We start from the raw sequence: 19,936 nt of genomic DNA on the forward strand, positions 1-19,936 counted from the left end.
GGCCAGGGATCGAATCCGAGCTGCAACGGCGACCTATGCTGCAGCTGCAGCAATACTGGGTCCTTTAACCCACTGCTCCTGGCTAGGGATTAAACCCCTTAAGCCTCTACAGTGACCTGAGCCACTGCAGCTGGATTCTTAACCCACTGCGGGCACTCCTCCTTCCTTTTTAAAGTTAAATAATTTTCCATTGTGTGTCCTTAACACATTTTGCTTATCCATTTTTCAGCGGACACTTGGGTTGCATCTCTGTTTTAGCTATTATGAATAATGCTGCTATAAAAATGGATGTACAAATCATCTCTTCCAGACCTGCTTTCAGTGCTTTGGGTCTTTACCCAAAAGTGAAATTGCCACATCATATGGTAACTCTGTTTTTAATTTTTTGAGGAACCGTCATACAATTTTCTGTAGTGGCTGTGCCATTTTACATTTCTACCAAGAGTGCACAAGAGTTCAAATTTCTCCACATCTTCCCACTTTTTTTTTTTTTTTTTTTTTGATAGTAACCATCCTTATGGGTGTGAGGCGGTATCTCATTGTAATTTTGATTTGCGTTGCATTCCCTAATGATCAGTGATATTGAGCATCTTTTCATGTGCTTATTGGCCATCTGTACATCTTCTTAGGAGAAATATCTGAGTCCTTTGCTCATTTTTGAATTGTGTTTGGGGATTTTTTTTGATATTGAGTTTTAAGAGTTCTGTATGTATTCTGAATATGTATTCCTTTATCAGATATATGGTTTGCAAGTATTTTCTCCCATTCTTTTTACTCTGTTGATAGTGTCTTTTAAAAATTTTCATGAAGTTCAGTTTGTATTTTTTTCTTTTGTCACCTGTGCTTTTGGTATTATCAATGAATGAAATTTTATTTTATTTTTTGTCCTTTAGGGCCAACATCTTTGGACGTATGGAGGTTCCCAGGATAGGGGTCAAATCAGAGCTATAGCTGCCGACCTACACCACAGCCACAGCAATGCAGGATCCGAGCCGCGTCTGCGACCTACACCACAGCTCACGGCAACACGGGATCCTTAACCCACTGAGCCAGGCCAGGACTTGAAGGTGCATCCTTGTGGGTCCTAGTCAAATTCATTTCTGCTGAGCCACCACAGGAACTCCGTCAATGAATGAAATTTTAAACCAGTTAGCTCATAGTATGTTCGACATTGCTGTAGAGTTTTGTTTTTTTCTTCCAAAAACAGGCAAATCAGGATTTTTTTTCACATAGGGAAGAACAAGGGGATAGAAAGCCCAACACTATCACCTAGCCTAAAGAAATACCACCACGTTGTAATAATGAATGAGAATTTGTTTTTTTTTTCCTAATGCAATCACTACAGGAGTCTGTGATTATAATACATTTTTATCTGTTTATAAGAAAAATGCAGTAATTTACTAATGATGGCATGTTATGGGCACTTTTTTTTAATAGAAATGTATAAAAAGAAGCTACATGAAAAAGGAGATCTTTAAATGGAACAATTCATCAGAATTTTTTGTTTTAAACCAAACAATCTCAAAATTAAAAAAAAAAAATCATTCCATGTAGATGCTCACATCAAGGCCATCTGCCCAAAATGTGCTCCAGTCCGTGCCTATGACATCTTCATATGAATTAGATAAAATGGAAGTGAGGTGAGATGGACAGATTCAGAAAAGACAGAATCCACTCATGTTTTTGAATATGTGACATGGCAATTGGCCTTTTAGGATGAAATTATTAATTGCTCATTTTTTAAAAATCACAAAGGCTATGCCTCTTCCCGGAGCCTAGAAAGCCTCCCGTATTTCCTCATTACCAAATCTCATTTTGCCCTCGCAGCTTTCTCGCTGTGCTCCTGTTGCATCCAGGCTCGTCTCTGCTATTTCCTCTGAAAACAACTGTACGTTAACATACAGGGTTTAGGGGTGGACGTGGACGGAGAGAAAGGTGTTAATTCAGATGTTATGAAACTGTGATAATGCTATTATTTAAGACACTTATTTGGGTATGTTTATACTTTGTAGTTTTATAAATAAGCCCAAGGGGCTCCTCCTGGTTGTCACAATCCTCCTTGAATCTCGTATCCTGTCTGTCTCTTCCTATCCGACAGTAGAATTGATGCCGCTCTAATCCCTGGAAGTTTGGAACTAATGAACTGACTGCTGAGCTGCCACCACGGAGCCTGGTCCCAAACTATACTGTACTTCACACTCGATTTATTCTCCAGATGGCGAGACTGTGCCGCCCCGCCGCGAGGGACCACCTCTTCCACTGGAGTGTAAAAGTGGACGGATGTTGTTTTCTTTGCAGATTTGATCATTCTGAGCTAGAAACTTGTGAGGATGATTAGTTATTAGCTTTAATGGGTGCCAATTGAACCAACTGCACGCATATTTTCTCCTTTAATTTCGGAGTCTGCAGGTCTCGGTGACGGTTGATTTATCCGCTTTCTTACGTCAGCAGAGCGTGTCTCTCCCCCAGGTGATGAGAAGCAGGTCTCTGAAATCATAGCACGCCTTGGTTCCCGGCCCAGACAGAGTCACATAATACGGTGGCTTATGGATAAGGACAAGTTTATTAACCACTGGTCCACTGCACTGAGCAGCCCATGGCACGAAATATCGATTGAATGTGGGAACTTTGGTAACACCACCTTTTAGAACCCCGGGCCTGTGAAGACTCTGACCTGGGCCAACTTTCCCTGTGCCCTTTGCACAGCCCACCTCTGGAATCAAACCTGCTGCAGAACACAGGGTGGTAATTAGTCTCTGCAAAAAACCAAACGTAGCTGTTGATGAAGGTGATGAAGGCCTGAAATTCATTATTCCCCCTTCTCAGGCTGTCAGCGGACGAGTTCGTCCACCCTGAGACATGCTCACCAAGGCCACCCTTGGGTGTTAACACCTTTAGAACGCAGCTCCTTCGAAACCTCGTCTTGACCAACCTGGTTTGCTACCAAGAATGGCAGGACCCCTCCCACGCCTCCCAAAAAGGTCATGTTTGAGTGGCCTCTTTTTTGCTTTCATTTCCTTTTCCTTCTTTCTCCAGGGAGCACTTAGCTCCCAATAATCTCAGCAGATCACCCGAGAGCCCTTCTGAGAAGGTGGCGTCTGCCAGGCCGCGCGTCTCACTAATCCCCCTAATGAGATGGAACTTGGAAGGATGGTCATGGCCAAACAGGAGCCAGAGAAAAAGAGAATGAAAGTGTGAAGGGAGCGAGGCGGTGGAGAGGAGAGAGGTGTAAGAGAGAAGTAAGAGAGTAGCAAGAAGTAAGGTCTGTGTGAGCGAGAGAAAACAGCATGAGCAGAATTGCTTTCCTTTCACAACTGGTGGACTGTGGCTCTCTCTAGCTGAACACCCAGGACTAAACTTAATTGTTCTTAGAAACTGCCTTCCTCTCACCCAACAGATGGCATGGGTGTGTTTGCTAGCACAGTAACATATTTCACCATTAAAATACCAAAAAGAAAAAAAAATCAACATGCTTGTTCGTTGGTGTAAATCAGTGAAGTTGTTGGATATTTTGGGATACATATTAGCAGAGAGATGCACACTTCGTTTATGTAAATTGCCACAAGCAACAGCCTGTTAATAAGAGTGTTGTACGGCACTATACCTCCAAAGCCATCGTCTCTTCTTGGAAAAGTACAGAATGGTGAAGTGGAAAGAGCTTGGTTTTAATTCTGAGCCAGAAAGAGGAAAAAAAAAAAAAAAAAAAAGTCTAATAAAATGCTGAGTATTCACTGCTCATTGTTATAACATGAAAAGTACTAATCAGATTATGCCTAAAATTGGAATGGGGTCCTTCATTTGCAGCCAATTTTACAAGGGCTGGATTTTACTAAGCAAACCAGAATGTGCTGAAACCATGGCAATCTGACTTTAGATAAAAATCACAAACAGGTTTAGAACATGAGCTTTGAACAAACAGTCCGCTCCACGTCCAAGTGAAACAACTAAATAGCTTAGAGGTCAGATTTTGTTTGACACCAGCATTAACAATTTAGGAAGTCGATGTTGCCAGGGATCCTGCATCCATGAGTGCACATGCAGATTAAACTAGAGAATGGAGACGATGATTCAAATAACTCATGTTTTAAAATGCGCTTCAGCCTAAACGATCTAGTTCTCTTCCATTTTCCATTCCCTTTGTCCCAGTACGCCCTTTACAGGCCCGGCCTGCTCCTGAAAGGAAACCTGGAAGCTGAAGCATTTCTGAGCTTCACCGTCCCAAGTTTGTAGCCGTGCCAGGCTGCGCGGAGCATAGCACATCTGAGGTTCTCTGAGGCCAGGGATCGGATACCAGCAGGAAGCGCAGACAGCCTTGGACCATGCTCTTGAGCGGGCTTCCGCTCTTCACCTTCAGGACTTTCCTAGTCCGTGGTTGTAGCAAAAGGGCGTGGTGGAGCCAGTGGATGTGTTTCATGGCTGCGGAGGCCCACAGCGTGGTGCGGGACCAAGCCACTGCGGGCTGCATCCTCTCTCTAGTAGGCGCTCTCTCGCGCTTTTGTCTAAGCTTGGCCTGATCGTTGGCAGCCAGAGCTCAGTAAGTCGGGACTCCCAGAGCTGCCTTAAACGGCTCCTCTGCGCTCTGTTTCCACCTGACCTGACCCCTCTAAGCTAGTTTCCTCACACGGTTTAACTCCGACCAATTCGGACACCTTCCCCGCTTCCACCCGAGGTAGACCTACATCCGTCTGGTTTAACTCTACTATCCTGGCTTGTCTCCTTGATTGGACGTAGGCTCAGTATTGGCTCGAGTAATTCTTCTTTCTCTCTGCTTTGGTTTGTTATTTTCCTAAATAACTACTGATGTTCAAATGGCCATATATTGTTAAGACTTTTTTTTTTTTCTTTTCAAACCACATTCATCACCAGTGAGACGCTTTAAAGTTTTATGAGTATCATAAAAACCCTTTCCAAATGAAACTACTTTTGATAAGTGTTCATTCTGACAATGAGAATTTGTTGAGGGCTGTTGGCAAGTTGGAGGAATTTGTTTTTGAAACTGAAATTGGCAGGAAGTAATGACCCCAAGTGCTTTCTTTCTCTTGATTCCAGCCCCCACCCCCTCAGTGCATTCCTCTCTCCCCACTCCCTACCCACCCCCCGTCATCACCCCCAACTCAAAGCCGATAAATTGCATGTTTCGTTTCATACAGTTTTTCTGGGGACACAGTTCAGACACTGAAGCAGACTTTCAACCTTTCAGCTTTTCTTAACTATGGAGCAAAGACTGTCAAATCAAAGGAAAGAAACGTATTTGTCTACCTCTTCATGAAGGAATTTCTTGGTGATGTTATTGCCTTCCATCTGAATAAGCTAGAGCTTTTTCATAGTGCGGAGTGTCATTTTCCTGTGAGCGCCTTCTTAATTGAATGTCAAGATTCAACTCAGTTGCAAAAAAAAATATTTTTAAGTGAATAAAAAAATATGAAGCATGTGGAAAGAGAAAAACAAACCCTTATTTTTTCCCTAATGTGAATATGCTGGCAGTCAGCACTACAATTAACCCACATTATCCAGTTTCTTATGTTTATTAAATGAGAAAATGTAGGTAGAGCACTTAGCACCATGCCTGGCGCTTAGTAAATACTCAATAAATGTTGCCTCTTAATTACTGTACCTTTCCAATGGGAAAGTGATACTGCTGAGCACGATGAGACTGCTGGTTCAGGGCTCTCCAGCACGCATTACGGTGGCTGTCACCTCTGCTATAGTCATGTTGCATGAAGTCTGGAAATCAATCACTTGCCCATCAGAGTAGACAACTCATTTCAAATACCATTTATTTGGTGGGCATAGTAACAGTGCTCAGACTCTGAATCCATAAGACAGTTTCACGGATGGTTTGATGGTTTCCTCTGTTGATGAATAAACTTAGGAGGTACCTTTTCATCTACGCTCACAGAATGAAGCTCGATTGAGAATAGTGAAAACTCTTGAAGACTTTGATCTGGGCCCAACTGAAAAGTGTGTGAGAATCAACTCGGTGTCCAGTGGTCTGGCTGAAGAAGACCTGGAGGTCCTCCTGCAGTCCCGGGTCCTTCCTTCCAGCCTGATGCTCCCAAAGGTGGAAGGTCCTGAAGAAATCCGATGGGTGAGTAACTCATGCTTTGCTTCAGTTGAGGACTCGGGTGCGGCTGAGAAGCAGTAGCTGAAAGGCGGGAGTTGGGTGTGCCAGGTTTTGGAAGGCATGAGCAGAGAGAAAGAGAGAAAGCCATGAGCCCAGACCATTTCCTTCATACAAGAACCCGGCTCCATCCTAAGTGTTCAGTGGGACAGCTCAACACTTAAATGAGGCTTCTGCTGCCTAAACGGGTCTGTGGTTTAGACAGAACAGCGTCCTCCAGAGCAATCCCTGGAAACTAGCTTACCTGAGACAACACCCAGCCAGGCCCTAACCCTCCTCCAGTGACGTGCATGGCTCTTAGGCAGGTTCATCTGAAGTCATCACAGACAGCAAAAGCACATTAGCTGAGAAGGAGAAAATGAACCTCGAGGAGGAGAGGAAAAGGTCACTCCTTAGGGCACCTAGGGGAAGAGACAGGAAGCTTTTAACTAGTGGTTTTAATTAGCACAGATATTATTTCCTGAGCAGTTTTCGAGTTCGTCTTTTTTAAATTGCTGACAGGTGTGTGTGTTTCATGACCGACTCTTCAGCCAATAAAACCCTGGCATGTCAAATTACTTAAGAAAACTTTGAAATGGGCCTAATTATACTATGATTGTTTTAATTGTTAAAGCAAGGGGTGTGGGGAGAGGCTAGATTTTTTGTCGGAGTTGCTGTGATTCTGCAGATCTCAGCTGAATAAAATAGGGTTCCACTGAGCTACTCTGGGGTAGAGGGCCTGTGACATGCAGGCACCAGAAGTGTGGGAAGGGCACATGACAGTGGGGACTTTGACGCCACATCCGGGGTGATCTCTCAGGCTGTGGCTGCAGCTGTAGTGATACACCAGGTTCTAGTCGTGGTCCTCAGAGAAACTACTCACCTTCTGAGTGCAGGTAGATATGTTGGCCCTGGGCTTCCTGGTGCGGTGGCTGCCTGCCACGTGTGGCCACTGAGCACTTGAAATGGGGCCAGTCCAAATTGAGATGTGCTTGCTCGTGTAAAATATACAGGAGACTCTGAAGACTTCATAGCACCCTACCCGCCCCCCCCCAAAAAAGAATGTGAATTATCTCAGTGATTTATGTGGATTACATGTTGAAAGGATAACGTTTCAGATATGTTGGGTTGACTAAAGCTATTATTAAAATTACATTTACCTGTTTCATCTTACTCTTTTAATGTAGCCAGTGGAAGGTTTAGCGTTGCCTACAAAGCTGCCCTTATTTCTCTGCAAGACAGCAGGGCACTGGTGTCTTTCTGAAGCCCTGCGTTCACCCGCCCGTATTTACTTTCTCCACTGGCGTTCTCCTCATCAGGGTCCCCCCTCAGAGGCTGGGAGATCCTGGCGATGGTAGCTGAAGGTCCTCACCGGCTCCTCCCCCATTCGACTGTGTCTGAAGTTGATTGAAATGGAATCTGAAGTCACTGTTCTCGTTTGGTTTCGTAGTTAACGCCTGTGTATCACCGTCATCACCCCCACTTGAGGACTCTGCCCGGCCTTCAGCCGCGGCTTCTGCTCGCTATTTTAAATCCTTGGATGCGAGTGAACGTACCGCAATCTAAATAGGATTTCTAGTTACCAGAAGTCTTTGGGGCTGTTTATTTTTTCCTCTCCGTTTGTATTTATGTGAAGCATAAAACCCAGAGCCTGATGCACAACTGAAAGATGGGCTTCCTTGTTTTCTTTTGTGTGAGAATCTCTTGCTGGCCTTTTGTCGCTAGTGTGGGTTCTTGTTTGACTGGCACGGCTTATTGGACTATAACAAGCGTGACTCGGCCTCCTTTGTCGCGGGACAATTCTCCCACAAATCCCGAACAGGGTGCATTCTTCCAACACACTATTGGGTGTGCACTGGAATTGAAAGAATTGCTGAGCCCTGCTACTTCATCTCCTCCCCAATCTCTTTGTGATGGTCCCCCCTTCTTCTCCTCCCCCCGGCCCCCCAGTCCCCTCCACCTCGCTGAAATGAACACTTTACCAGGCCGGAAACATTTAATCGTCTCCTTTTGAAAAAATTAATTGAAACTTCTCCACTAGTTACCTTTTGTGTTAGTACTTAATGCAATTTTTTAAGAAAGAAGGGGAGGAGGAGGAGGAGGATGGGCTAGAATATTTAATTTTTAAATGCCCCCTATTGGCTTAAAAACAAAAGGCATTAGAGATTTTTCTCACTAGGAACAGGGACTATATTGCACAGGCTTTTCCTAGTTCTCAACTTTACGATTTTTGTAGTTAGAACTGTTACCACCAAAAACGGAGCTAGTAACGTGGCAAGTTTGGTGTTTCTTTAACGAGAAAAAAAAAATTTCCCCCAATGCATAGGTAAACACCAAAACCACTAGTATTTTACTACCCATTTTTTAGCTTAAAGGTGACATAAATTATATTTTATTTTCGTTTTCATGGAATACTATACATTTTGGCCCCTTACATTGTAGCCTTCCCTTCGTTCTTGCTATTTTGGTTGCGTTCTTCCTTCCCTTGTAAAGTTTCTAAGGAGGTGATGGTGGTGGTGGAGGAAGGGAGGGGGCAGTGGAAGCGACTGGGAATAATTCTTCATTACTGAAAGCTGTGATTTATTTTAGCCTAATTGTAAAGTTACTGCAAATTGCTCAAAAGCTTTTTAAAGATCCCAGTGATTAGATTTTGGGGGGAGGGGGGGCTGCACAGGCAAGGAGGGGGCAGCTAAAAGGGGAAATAACACCTCTAATCCTGCTTCTGGTAAATAGGCTGCCAGCTTTTAAAATGAGTTTCCTTTCTATTAGTCAGAATATTATGCTAAGCCTTAAGCATTAGTTTTTTTATGTTGCCATAGCAGCCCTATTCCTGCAGGGTGGTGACCTGCGATGATTACAGTACAAAGCTTACAGGGTCTTGAAACCCCCTTTGAAGATGAAAAGTCTTTGATGGTTTATATTTATGCAAATCTCTTAGATATGATTTACCCAACTGAGACTGAAGGGAGAGATGATTAAAATTCCCTTTTCCTTTGATATCCATTAATGGCTGAATATTCCTTAAATTTAAAATGGATATATATGTTTTCATCTTTATTTACAAAAATATCTTTATCATACCTGTGAGTGTGTGTTTTATCTCCCCACATCTTATTAGATCTAGATAGACATAATAGATTTACAATTTAGAGTGTGGTGTGTGTTTTTTTTTTTTTCCCCCCTCTTTGAAAGGGGTGGGGGGAGATCTGTGCAAGAGCTTTTGTATGTTTCCAGATGATAGATTTTGGAATTTGGGCTACCCCACTGGCAGTACAGAGCTCGCTGTGAACTGGTCTCATGGAAAAAATTGGCGAGCTTTGGTCTTCAAAGAATTAAACTTCCTTTTTAAGGTCTTCCTAGGTAAGCTAAAAAATTATGAAGAAAAACCTCTGAACAAAGGGCAGTGTTACTATAATGAATCATATGGATTCCATGTAGAAGGCTGCTGAACAGTTACACTGGGGTCCGTGCTGGGTCCGAAACAAAAACGGAATGGCAGGTAGAGCAAGCCTGCATTGTTTTAGGGGCTGCCACTTGCGCTGGACGAAGTGAAGGCAAAAGGTCTTCAGCAAATATGTTTTCAAGGAAAGCCTCTAAACTCAAGAATCTCTCCTTCCACCTCTAACTCCTAGGCCTCAAATTGCTCCTTCAGGAAGAAAAAAAAAATTATCATGCTTGGGGTTTTACTATTTAGTTTAGTGGGAACTTTGTTACCTTTTTCCTTTGGTCTTTCTCCTTTTTTTCTTTCTTTTTTTTAAATTCTTTAATGTGGACGAGAGGCTGGGATATTACTGCCTCAGGTCAAAGACTTAAATACTACTTGTATTCTACAGCTCGATGATTGTACGTGTTTCTCCCTCTAATCATCACCTATGACACTTTTTATTTTAGTTTTCAGACAAATTTTCACTCTACTTAAAAGGCCGCAAACTTGAACAACCTATGAATTTAATCCCTTTTGTGGAAACTGCAATGGGTTTGCTCAATTTTAAGGTAAGAAAACCATAACGTAGCTAATAAGTTAGTATTTTATTATATACAGAGGACTTTTGTTTTCCATTTTAACACCTACTTAAAGTATCTTTCTAAAAAGATCTGTGAGTTAAGTAAACCTGGAGCACCATTCGTTGTCTGTAATAACCCCAAACAAGGTTGTGAACACAGAAACTGGCTAAATAGCAAGGAAAACCTTCCTGGTCCTGACTATTTAAACAAAACATTTATATACTCCTAGCAGTAATTCTAATTAAATAATCACTGTAAATCTTTGCTGTGGATTATTACGTTTATAAAATAAATGTACATGAACATTTGTCACCCTTATGAAATAACTTTCAGTTATTCTTTTGTAACAATTGCCTTTTATTGGGAAATTTTCAGGCCTCTTTGTAGCAACATTATAATGTCTAATAGAGAAGATTACTATTTTGGGGTTAGTATACACAGTAGCTTGTAGTATATTATTTCACTTTGCCACATTAGAACGTAAAATACCTCCTAATATATATTCAGGAAGATTAGCTGAGCCACGCATTTTCACCATTGTATGCATTAAACTATTGGCTTTAACACAGTCATAGCTAGCTTGTTTCTTCTTCTTTGTCACTGGCCATTTAAACGGTTTTCCAAAACATGCCTCCCATGCCACCTGCCCTGTGAACAGCACTGTAGCACCCCATCTCAGAGGGCAGAAGAGAAGAGAGACCTGAAAACAAAAACAGATAGTTGAACTGGACTGGAGGGAGACTGTGAGCAGACGCTCCGAGAGGAAACTTTGAGACCTACTGGACCGTGCAGGAGGGGCCGAGTGCAAACGTTTGGGGAGCTGCTTCGGGCCTCGTGATCAGCATATTTACACCCCTGGCCGCTGATTCTTCCAGCCTGCCCTAGAATTCTGAGGATATAATCAACGCGCGTGGTTCTCAGATGCAACTAGATGCATACGGTGATTTCATTTTAAGTGATGATTCACCATTTTATTCATAAAATACTTAGAAACACAGCCCCTGAAATTAATCACCAGTGTCCTCACCCATTCCCCATGTCTTCCCCACCCACACATATCAGCATACTGAATCTCCGCCTTTGGAGGGTCAGAGTCGTGTCGACGACGACGCGGCGGTCACTCATCTTCATTTTTACCCAGAAGCCTCCACGTTGCTTATTACTACATCTTGGAGGACTTGTTGCATTTTTTATTTTCCCCTCTGGAGCTGCAGATTTTTGTAATGCATGATGTCTTTAATCCTGAGACCATTTACTGAGAAACCTTGATCCCAATGCAAATAAGCCACTTAGTTTGATTTTAAAATTCTTTCCTTTTCTCCTGTGTTTTCAAGTTTATTATCGGAGGGTCTCTTAAAGCAAAAACAGATTCTGGAAAAATAGAAATGTTATAGTCCAATCAAAATGAGTTACCTTGCAAATTTCTCTAGAGATTGGATGAACTACAGTTTGTACATTATTTAACTACGTTTATACTCATAGCCGTATTAATTTAATTCGTTAAGCAAAGCAAATACATGCAACATACGTACCTTGGACAGTACTAAGTACCTTTCAAAAGGGTTGAATCGGGATTGCATTTTCAGGACTGCTTTCAGCCAAACTGTGCTGAGAGTTGGATGGTTCTATTACTGAGCTATACCACGCTGCTTCTCTTCAATGCGTGCGTTTCTGTGAGCTCTGGTTCTGTTCTGCTCTTTTACAGGCCGTGTGTGAAGAAGCTCTAAAGAACGGGCCTCAAGTGGGTCTTTCTCTAGATGCAGTCATTTTTGGAGGAGAAGACTTTCGAGCCAGCATAGGTGTCAAAGACACGTTTCTCTTCTCATTCTCTCCGTGCCTATGTGTATATATTTTTTCTTTGCCGCTTCACGAAGGGACAAACATGACAGTATATATTTGCCAATCATGACAACGGTTGTTCAGCTGAGTGGGCAACACTTCCTGATAATTTAGGGCACTTCATAGCTGTCCTGTCCAACACACGACGTCATCACTTCCGTTCATTTATAAAATAACTAATAAAACACTGTTGTGACCTCAGACGGGTTCAGGTATATACGACTTCTGCTTTGTTCACAATAAGTACATTATGTGAACAACCTCTCTGTTGCTTAAAATGTTGTTTTCCCATCAGTCCAAGGGCTGCATAGGCTTCTAACACAAATTTAAGGCCATTTCACACTGCTTTAATGAATCATTTTCTACATTCAGTACAGCATGAAATATTATTTAAAATTGATCTTAAATTCCCCCTAAAATATATTTCAGAGCTTCTTTATTATGAACTATTTATTGAGATAGTGTGCTTGTTTTCAACAGCCTCCCCCCTTCCTCGGGCACTGTGTCTTTGGTCTGGGCACACGTATAACGAGAGGCCGTGAGTGCATCTAGAAAAGAGGCCAAGGCCACAAAGCATTTTGAGAACCACAGTCCAAGTGACCCGAAGCCAGGAGCTTTTCCTTTGCAGTGCCATGGTCCAAATACAAATGAGTGACACTTTCTCCCCTCCCAGGGGAAGAAAAAGAACTTATTCGAATGCCAGTCTTTCCAGGAGACTTTTGTGTATCCAGCAGTTCAGGGGACACGTTCCACCTCTCTCAAAACGAGGGTCCTTTCCTGTTTCCCCAAGTTCTCCATCCCTACCCTGAAGCTGCAGTATTTGTCTCCGTTATGACAACGGCACCACAACCACAGCACACAAATTCTGTGCCCGGTGAGGGATGTTAACTCTTTCCACGCACAGCTGTTTGGCCACCTCTTACAGTGCTATCTTTGGACTGACACTTTATGAGCCATGGCAAGAAGGAAAAAACATATACCAGGAGTCCCTTGTGACCTAGCAGGTCATTTGCGTCTGGCTCCTGAGATGGGGAGGGGCCTTTTCTTAATGCACATGCAGGTAATTACACAGAAAGGTCTCCTCCAAGGTCAAGACACACGTATGGGAGTTAACTCTGCCTCCACCCGGCCCTCTCCGTTTCCCTTTGAGTCATTATTTCGCTGGGGAGCAGTCCCAGGAAGACATAGATATCTTTACAAACTGAGGTTTTGGAAGAGACGTCTTTTGGTCCAGTTTCCAAAGTTAATGTCTCCTTTCTCTGCCAACGTTCCCTCTTCAGGTGCAACAAGTCGTAAGGAAACGCAGGACATCCTCTACGCCCGACAAAAGATTATCGTTGTAGCCAAGGCCTTCGGGCTCCAGGCCATCGACCTGGTGTACATCGACTTCCGGGATGGAGAGGGGCTTCTCAAGCAGGCGCGAGAGGGAGCTGCGATGGGATTCACTGGTATGCTTCTTGGTGGTATCTCAGAAAACAGCGTCTAAACATTCCAGAAAAATGGAAATTTAACCAGGAACCGCTGTTTCTAATGTAGCCGGGAATCTCATATCCCTGTCCCACTATTTAAAACATGAGAAAGTTCTATGAGACAAGAACCTGCCAAACAAACTGTCATGTTGGTTTTTGGCTCCACAAGTCAAAACACAAAGCACTTGGGAAGTTCCCTTGTGGCACAGCAGGTTAAGGACCCCGTGTTGTCACAGCTGTAGCACAGGCTGCAGCTACAGTCTGGGTTCCACCCCTGGCCCAGGAACTTTGCCTGCCACAGGTGCAGCCAAAAAACCCAAAAAAAACCCCAAAAAAACAAAGCGCTTGTTTTAGTTTTTCCTAATATTACTTACCAGTTTTTTTCTTATTTTGTTGTAGTTTTCTGACACAGGGGGAGGGATGAAGCCGTTGTAGAAAGGTTTTTGAGTGAATTGCTATAAGAATTTGAATTGATGGGTTAAAAAAAAATTCCCTCAAATATTCAAAACATTAATTCATTTCTGAAAAAAAATTTTGGTGACAGTCTTCTTTTTTTTCCGAACTCATAACTAGTTTTTTATTCTGCCACTTCAAGCCCCTCCTTACTCTCCTACCTCCCAGTAAGCGTCTGTGCACCTGGTGACACCTACGGGCACTGGCTGGCACTAAGATCAGCGGGTCCCTCAAAATCCAGTCCTGGAGCACAGGCAGATGTCTGTTGATTGGTATGTCTGATCATTCAGATACCCAAGAGCCCAGGGAGCAACTGAAAATTGTATTTTTGCAACAGAAATCTATTTTTTGAAAAACCATAATAGGGTTCTACACACAAACACATGTCTGCAGTTTTATGCACACATGCATGCGCACACACACCACGTCTATGGGCAAAAAGCACCATAAGCTCTTTTATTTTTATTTGTTCTTCTGCTACAAGTTCTAAGAATATGATGATCAGGAATATAGCCCCAAAATAAGGAGATGAGCACCCATGCTATTCCTTTTGTAAAGATTTTTGAAATCTGTTCCTTTAGAGGTTATCGAAAGAAACATTTCATGAAGTGACCTTCAATGTAAAAGACACCTTAATGGATGATAATTTAACCCAAAGTAAAATTGAAAGACCTAAGAAAAAATTTTAGTGTTACATTAGAATTAAAGCTCTGACCTTTGTGTTTGTGTCTTTAACATAGAATTAAAATGTGGTCCCCTAAATTTGTTAATAAATAAATGTGATCTCTATTATAAATATTTCTCAGTCATCTGAACTATTAATAAATGCATCCTCCCTCCATTTAATATTGACTGAGAAAGAAGGGGTCCCTCTACCAAATCCCTGGTGTTGTCCTTGTCCCTGTGGCCTGTGACACCTGCTTCTTTCCAATGACCTGTTAGGATGTGGCCCAAATGGAAGAGTTGGAGAAAAACTCCATGAAATCTATCTAATGGACCCCAGTGTTGTTGGTCCAAAAATGCGGCATTGGCTGCCAAGCAGCCAGATGTTGCTCTGAAATGGGCACTAATACAATAAAAAATAGAAAACCCTGAATTGATGGAGGCCTCTTTCACCATCACTCAGGATAACCTGGGTGTCCTCCGCTTCCTCTGGGGTAAGTGTTTACTCTAGAACTTAGAAGGGAGTTTGAGAGTTTCTCCAAGAGACAAGACTGAATTAAATTGGCCCCTAATTCAATAGTAGAAGACGAGTTATTTCAAATCAGATTTAAATTTCTAGACTGTGCCCAACTAACTCAGCATGAGGAGCTTATGGACTTGGCACTATTGTTTCTCAACAACAGAGAGTATTAAATCACAAAAAAAAAAAAAAAAAAAATGGAAGCAGGAGGGAAGGGGAGAGAATGGGGCTGCACTGAGGGTACAGTGCCCATTATATATTCAGGTGAACAAGTCTATAAAGGAGGAAGCTAAACTTCATAGCCATTTTGCAGTTTTTAGAAAGAAGGTCCCTGTTGTCCCATTGATATTCATACATACCAATAAAAGGTAGTTGGTCTGATAAGAAGATAGGAGATTATATGTAGTGTTTTTAACCAATAAATGCTTTAATGAGTATTTTAGACCACTCCCGGTCTGTTTGTCCTAATTATTTGTTATTTAATCACCATACTTTGGGCTTTGCACAGAAGGGAGGGGAGGAAGGAAAGAAGGAAGGGAGGAAGGAAAGAGAAAGAAGGAGGGAAGGAAAGGAGAGACACATACCCTATCTGAAGTGGTTCAGAGTTTTAAAATTCAGTCAAGCATTGTGTTATTCATAACTCACTGAAGGATCTGTGCTATCAGGATTGTCTATACTTCTAAAAGTTAGATATTTCTTAATGAGCTGTAGTTTTGGCGGGTTTTTTGTTGTTTGCTTTTTAATTGAAGTGTAGTTGATTTACAGTGTTGGATTAGTGTCTGGTGTGCAGCAGAGTGATTCAGCTATACAGATAGAGAGAGTTGTAGTTTTGTGAAAGTTAGCCATGCATCAAACAGCAGGTTATAGTTTCTTTTCTGTGCTCATTGTTTCACGGAGCCACATGCATATAGATTGATTTTAAATCAATGCATTGGCTGTATAAATGACTGCTAACTTTAGGAATTATTTTTATGAGAAGAAACCAAAAATAAACCTTGGAATAAAGCTTTCACAGCCGACTTAGTCATCACAGTTATTCCAGTACTACATGCTGAGAAGAAAGATTATAAATATGAAGCACTATAGGTTTTCTTCTTTTTTGCAGTCTTTTGTAGAAGACAAAAATGACACCATCATACAGTTACCTAAAAGACTTGACAGGTATTGATTTAAAGCACGATATATCAAGTGGTACTGTAAAAAGGATTTCATGGTCATAAATTTTAATGTCTTCCAATTTTGCACCCTCTCAGTAACTTGTCAATAACAACTCTTCTGTATAAAATATTTGCTTCGCTCCCACATGGCATTAAAGTCTGATGTTCAGTTGTTGGGATGTATAAGGTTTGATGAAAGATAACTTCACGTATGGAGGTTCATAAATTTCTAAAACCTAACACATATCTTAAAATTAGCCCCATTGCCAAAATATGGCTACTTGAAAGCCATCATTAGCTTCATAGCACTGAAAATAGTTTATGTTTTGTTAGTGTCTGTACCAAGAAGTTCCCATGAAATCTGGCTTTTTACACATCAGTGTAAATTATGTACATAAATTATAAAATTCAGGACTAACAGTACAAAATGACCACCAGAACTGACATCTTTTATTAATAATATTGTAATAACTGTTAGATTACTTAAATATAATTTCACTATCTAGTATTGGAAAAAAACCTCTCATTTGTCATCACTGATGTTATTTGTTCCCAGAAATTATTCCTCAGATAATATAAAGCACCTTTATTTAGATAGGATTTTAATGTTTTATTATTATGCTGACAGATAAGAGTGAAATAGCAATCTGAAGATGTTTTAATTATGCCACTGCAAAGGAAAGATATTGTTTTATTTATTCACATAAATGCCTTTTCATGAAATACTAAGAATATTTTTTTAGAAACATTGTTCTTTTTTTCTATTCAACAGAATAATGACAGTAACAGGAATGGACCTTTTATAAAACATCAAGGATATAATTTGTACTGGCTAAATGTTAAAACTGTTTCAAAAGCAAAAAGCAAATTGATATGCCAGCAAATACATTTAGCAGAGTAAATTATCATTAAGTGTACATACATTTTTAAGGATCCAAATATGTCTATAATTTTATCACGTAATAAAATATAATCTCATCATTACTATAGCATTAAATTATGTTGCATTTTATTAATGTCCTGATTAGATTCTACTCTTTCCTGATTATTGTTTTTTAATGACTGCATGATTTCATAGAATCCTGTTTATCTATGTATAATATTTATATTTGAGTCTTCAATCTTTTTCAAAGCTATTACTACAGAAATAAGATTTCTTCTGGGGTGTCTAAGAATCTGTATAAGATTCATAAGCAAAAAGGGAAAATCAGGGGGGTTTTTTGGATAGAGAAACTTTCTGTAATTTTTTAGTTAAAGATATTTAAATGGAGGAATATAAAGACCACATTGTTCAAATCTCCGTTTTTACCATACTGAATAAAATGTGTTTCACTGAAATCCAGTTTTCTGTTAGTGGTCAGAGAGATACACTCTATTCCTCTAAAAGAAAGAAAATTAAATATATTCTTGTGAGACACTATTTGATATTAACACAGTTTTAACATCTGCTTCTGTAAGCTTTATGAACACCAAAAGACCACTTTGGAAAGAAATCGTGGAAGGTGGGATAATGTTACAAAATAAGCAAAAGACAACTTCCACAATTTGAAAGAATTAACATGCAGTTTTTTTCTACTTTAACTCAAAATAATCACTCTAAATTTGCAGATATTATCCTTCAAAGTTCCAGCCAAAGCAGTTATTCAATGAGCTGCCTGGTCAATCCACCTGTAACTAAAAATGAGAGATTATCTGCACTAAGGTGGCATTTCTATAGGATCGGAAACACAATTACTCCCATTGTTGTATTTGTTTGGTGTGGTTTTCTGGAAAAGCCTGCCCAACTGGGGTTATTTGCTTTTTAAAAAGTTTTCTAAAAATAATTATTTTACGTACAGTCTGTGAGGCGTTCGGGAGCCTGACGTGGTTGAGACATTTTGTTCGAACATCTGTTTGTTGTTTTGTGTTTCCTGTGTTATTAATCTTTTCATAGGTAAGCAGGTGATACACCCTAACCAAATCGCAGTGGTCCAGGAGCAGTTTTCTCCTTCCCCTGAAAAAATTAAGTGGGCTGAAGAGCTGATTGCTGCCTTTAAGGAACATCAGCAATTAGGAAAGGTAAATGTTTTGTTACTGCCTTGAAACACTGGTGACACTAGTGTTTAAAATCCTGTGAGGACGAATGAAAAAAATATATTGTTTGAGTGATTTTAAAAACTCATTGCATTTTGGGGAGGAGGGTATTTGTGGGCTTGGGGGGGCTGGGGGAACAACATTCATCAGTGAGAAAATCACTTAAGGTAAATTTGCCTAAATATTTCACTAACTGGCTCTCAAGTTTCTCATTATATTCTTTTCATAAACTATATTGGCAGCCTCTGAGAACACAAAAGTCTGTTTAGTTTTACTCTATAGACCCTGATGCAGCATTCATATGAAAATAATTTTAGTTCAAAATGAGAGCAAGTTGTAATGAAATAAACGCAGTTTGATCAAGTAGTTCTTGCAGAGAGAAGAAATAAATTTCAAGTTATTTTAATTTGGGGAGGAAAAAAACTACAAAAATCTCCTCCAGTTTAGTCATTTAAGAGTGGGAGGTTGTATATGTGTTAGTACCAATTTCTGGACCTCAGATTTGGATAGAATGGAAAGCAAATTAACACTGGAGTACGGTTGTTCCTAATTTAGTGCATCATTGAGCCTCGCGTTTCCTGCTCTGTGGGTTTCTGCTATGTAAATATTGCAGTGGTGATGCACAATCTGTCTCCACTTTGTGCCAGTAACACTTAAATTAGGTGTCGCCTCAAGGAAGATTTTATGCTAGTTGCAGCATTGTCAGTTAATTATCTTAAAGGTTATTTGCAATAATACTGTTTGCCTCTTTTTAAGAGAATGGGGGGAAAGTTGCATTTATAAATCTATCCTAGAGGTTATATCTAAACTTAGCCTTGTTACTTACATAAGGAATAAAGTTTTGATGCCTATAATGCAAAAGTACTTAAAGGAGAAAGAGTGTTGAAACATTACTAGGGTTGTAAATGTTGAACAGTCCCCCCACCAAAAAAAAAAAAAAGGGAACAAAGAACAAAACTGGTTTTCAGTTGTGAATTGGTGACATCAGTGTGAGAAGTGAGGCTTACACTTTTCACCGGCAGTAAAAACACCTAGAAATCCTAGGACTTTTGAAAGTAGGTAACCATGTTAAATGGGTCCCTCCCTCCCTTGTACAACCTGCCTTCCACTCCAACCACGCATGCATGCTCACTGTCACACACTTGCAGTATCATCTCTGCACACACTTGCACTTCACAATGAAGGGCAGAATGTGTGACATTGGGAGCGTCCCATTTGGACTTATACCGATTATAGGATAAGTAGCATCCTTTCAGTTCAAATCAATAGTGAGCATCAAAAAAAATTGCAGTTCATAAAAAATTGTTTTTTCAATTGACATTGTGTTTTTTATGTCCATTTCTATATCTTGCCTCTAAAATCCAGATGCTCCATGTATAAACATATTTATCCAGAGAGAAAAAGCAGTGTACATTTACGTTTATGCGTGCAGATAACTTCACTCTCCTCTCCTGCATGCTTGCCTGTGCACACACAGCCACTCGATGCCCATACCTCTGTGTGTAATTATGCCAGCTAAGGCTCTGCACCTGGTAAATACTTCCGACTGGAGACCATCAGAACCGCAGAGTAGCAGAGGTCCACTGCCTCCCTTAGCTCTCTACCCTGCGTTTCACAATGGATAAAATCAGAGGATGCCACTGGCATTGTAAGCAGC

The 19,936-nt window shown here is 40.8% G+C and overlaps 1 protein-coding gene and 1 long non-coding RNA gene across 9 annotated transcripts in view; one reads left to right on the forward strand and one right to left on the reverse strand.

The window, feature by feature from the left end:
- The window catches only part of CLYBL (citrate lyase beta like), a 260,495-nt gene that overhangs the window by 219,195 nt on the left and 21,364 nt on the right, over window positions 1-19,936 (forward strand). For all 8 annotated transcript variants that reach the window (XM_021065861.1, XM_021065862.1, XM_021065855.1 and 5 more), the window contains exons 3-7: window positions 5,900-6,088; window positions 9,992-10,093; window positions 11,811-11,904; window positions 13,225-13,392; window positions 18,140-18,264. In XM_021065861.1, the coding sequence (XP_020921520.1) occupies window positions 5,900-6,088; window positions 9,992-10,093; window positions 11,811-11,904; window positions 13,225-13,392; window positions 18,140-18,264 (678 nt within the window). The remainder of the gene's footprint in view (window positions 1-5,899; window positions 6,089-9,991; window positions 10,094-11,810; window positions 11,905-13,224; window positions 13,393-18,139; window positions 18,265-19,936) is intronic.
- Window positions 507-11,811, reverse strand: LOC110255851. Its single transcript, XR_002336736.1, has 4 exons — window positions 7,261-11,811; window positions 6,984-7,138; window positions 6,366-6,522; window positions 507-6,145 (listed from the first exon to the last, which is right to left on the reverse strand). It is a non-coding gene; the product is annotated as an uncharacterized LOC110255851 (long non-coding RNA).

This window comes from Sus scrofa, chromosome 11, assembly GCF_000003025.6.
Source record: "Sus scrofa isolate TJ Tabasco breed Duroc chromosome 11, Sscrofa11.1, whole genome shotgun sequence".
Classification (NCBI taxonomy): Eukaryota; Metazoa; Chordata; class Mammalia; order Artiodactyla; family Suidae; genus Sus; species Sus scrofa.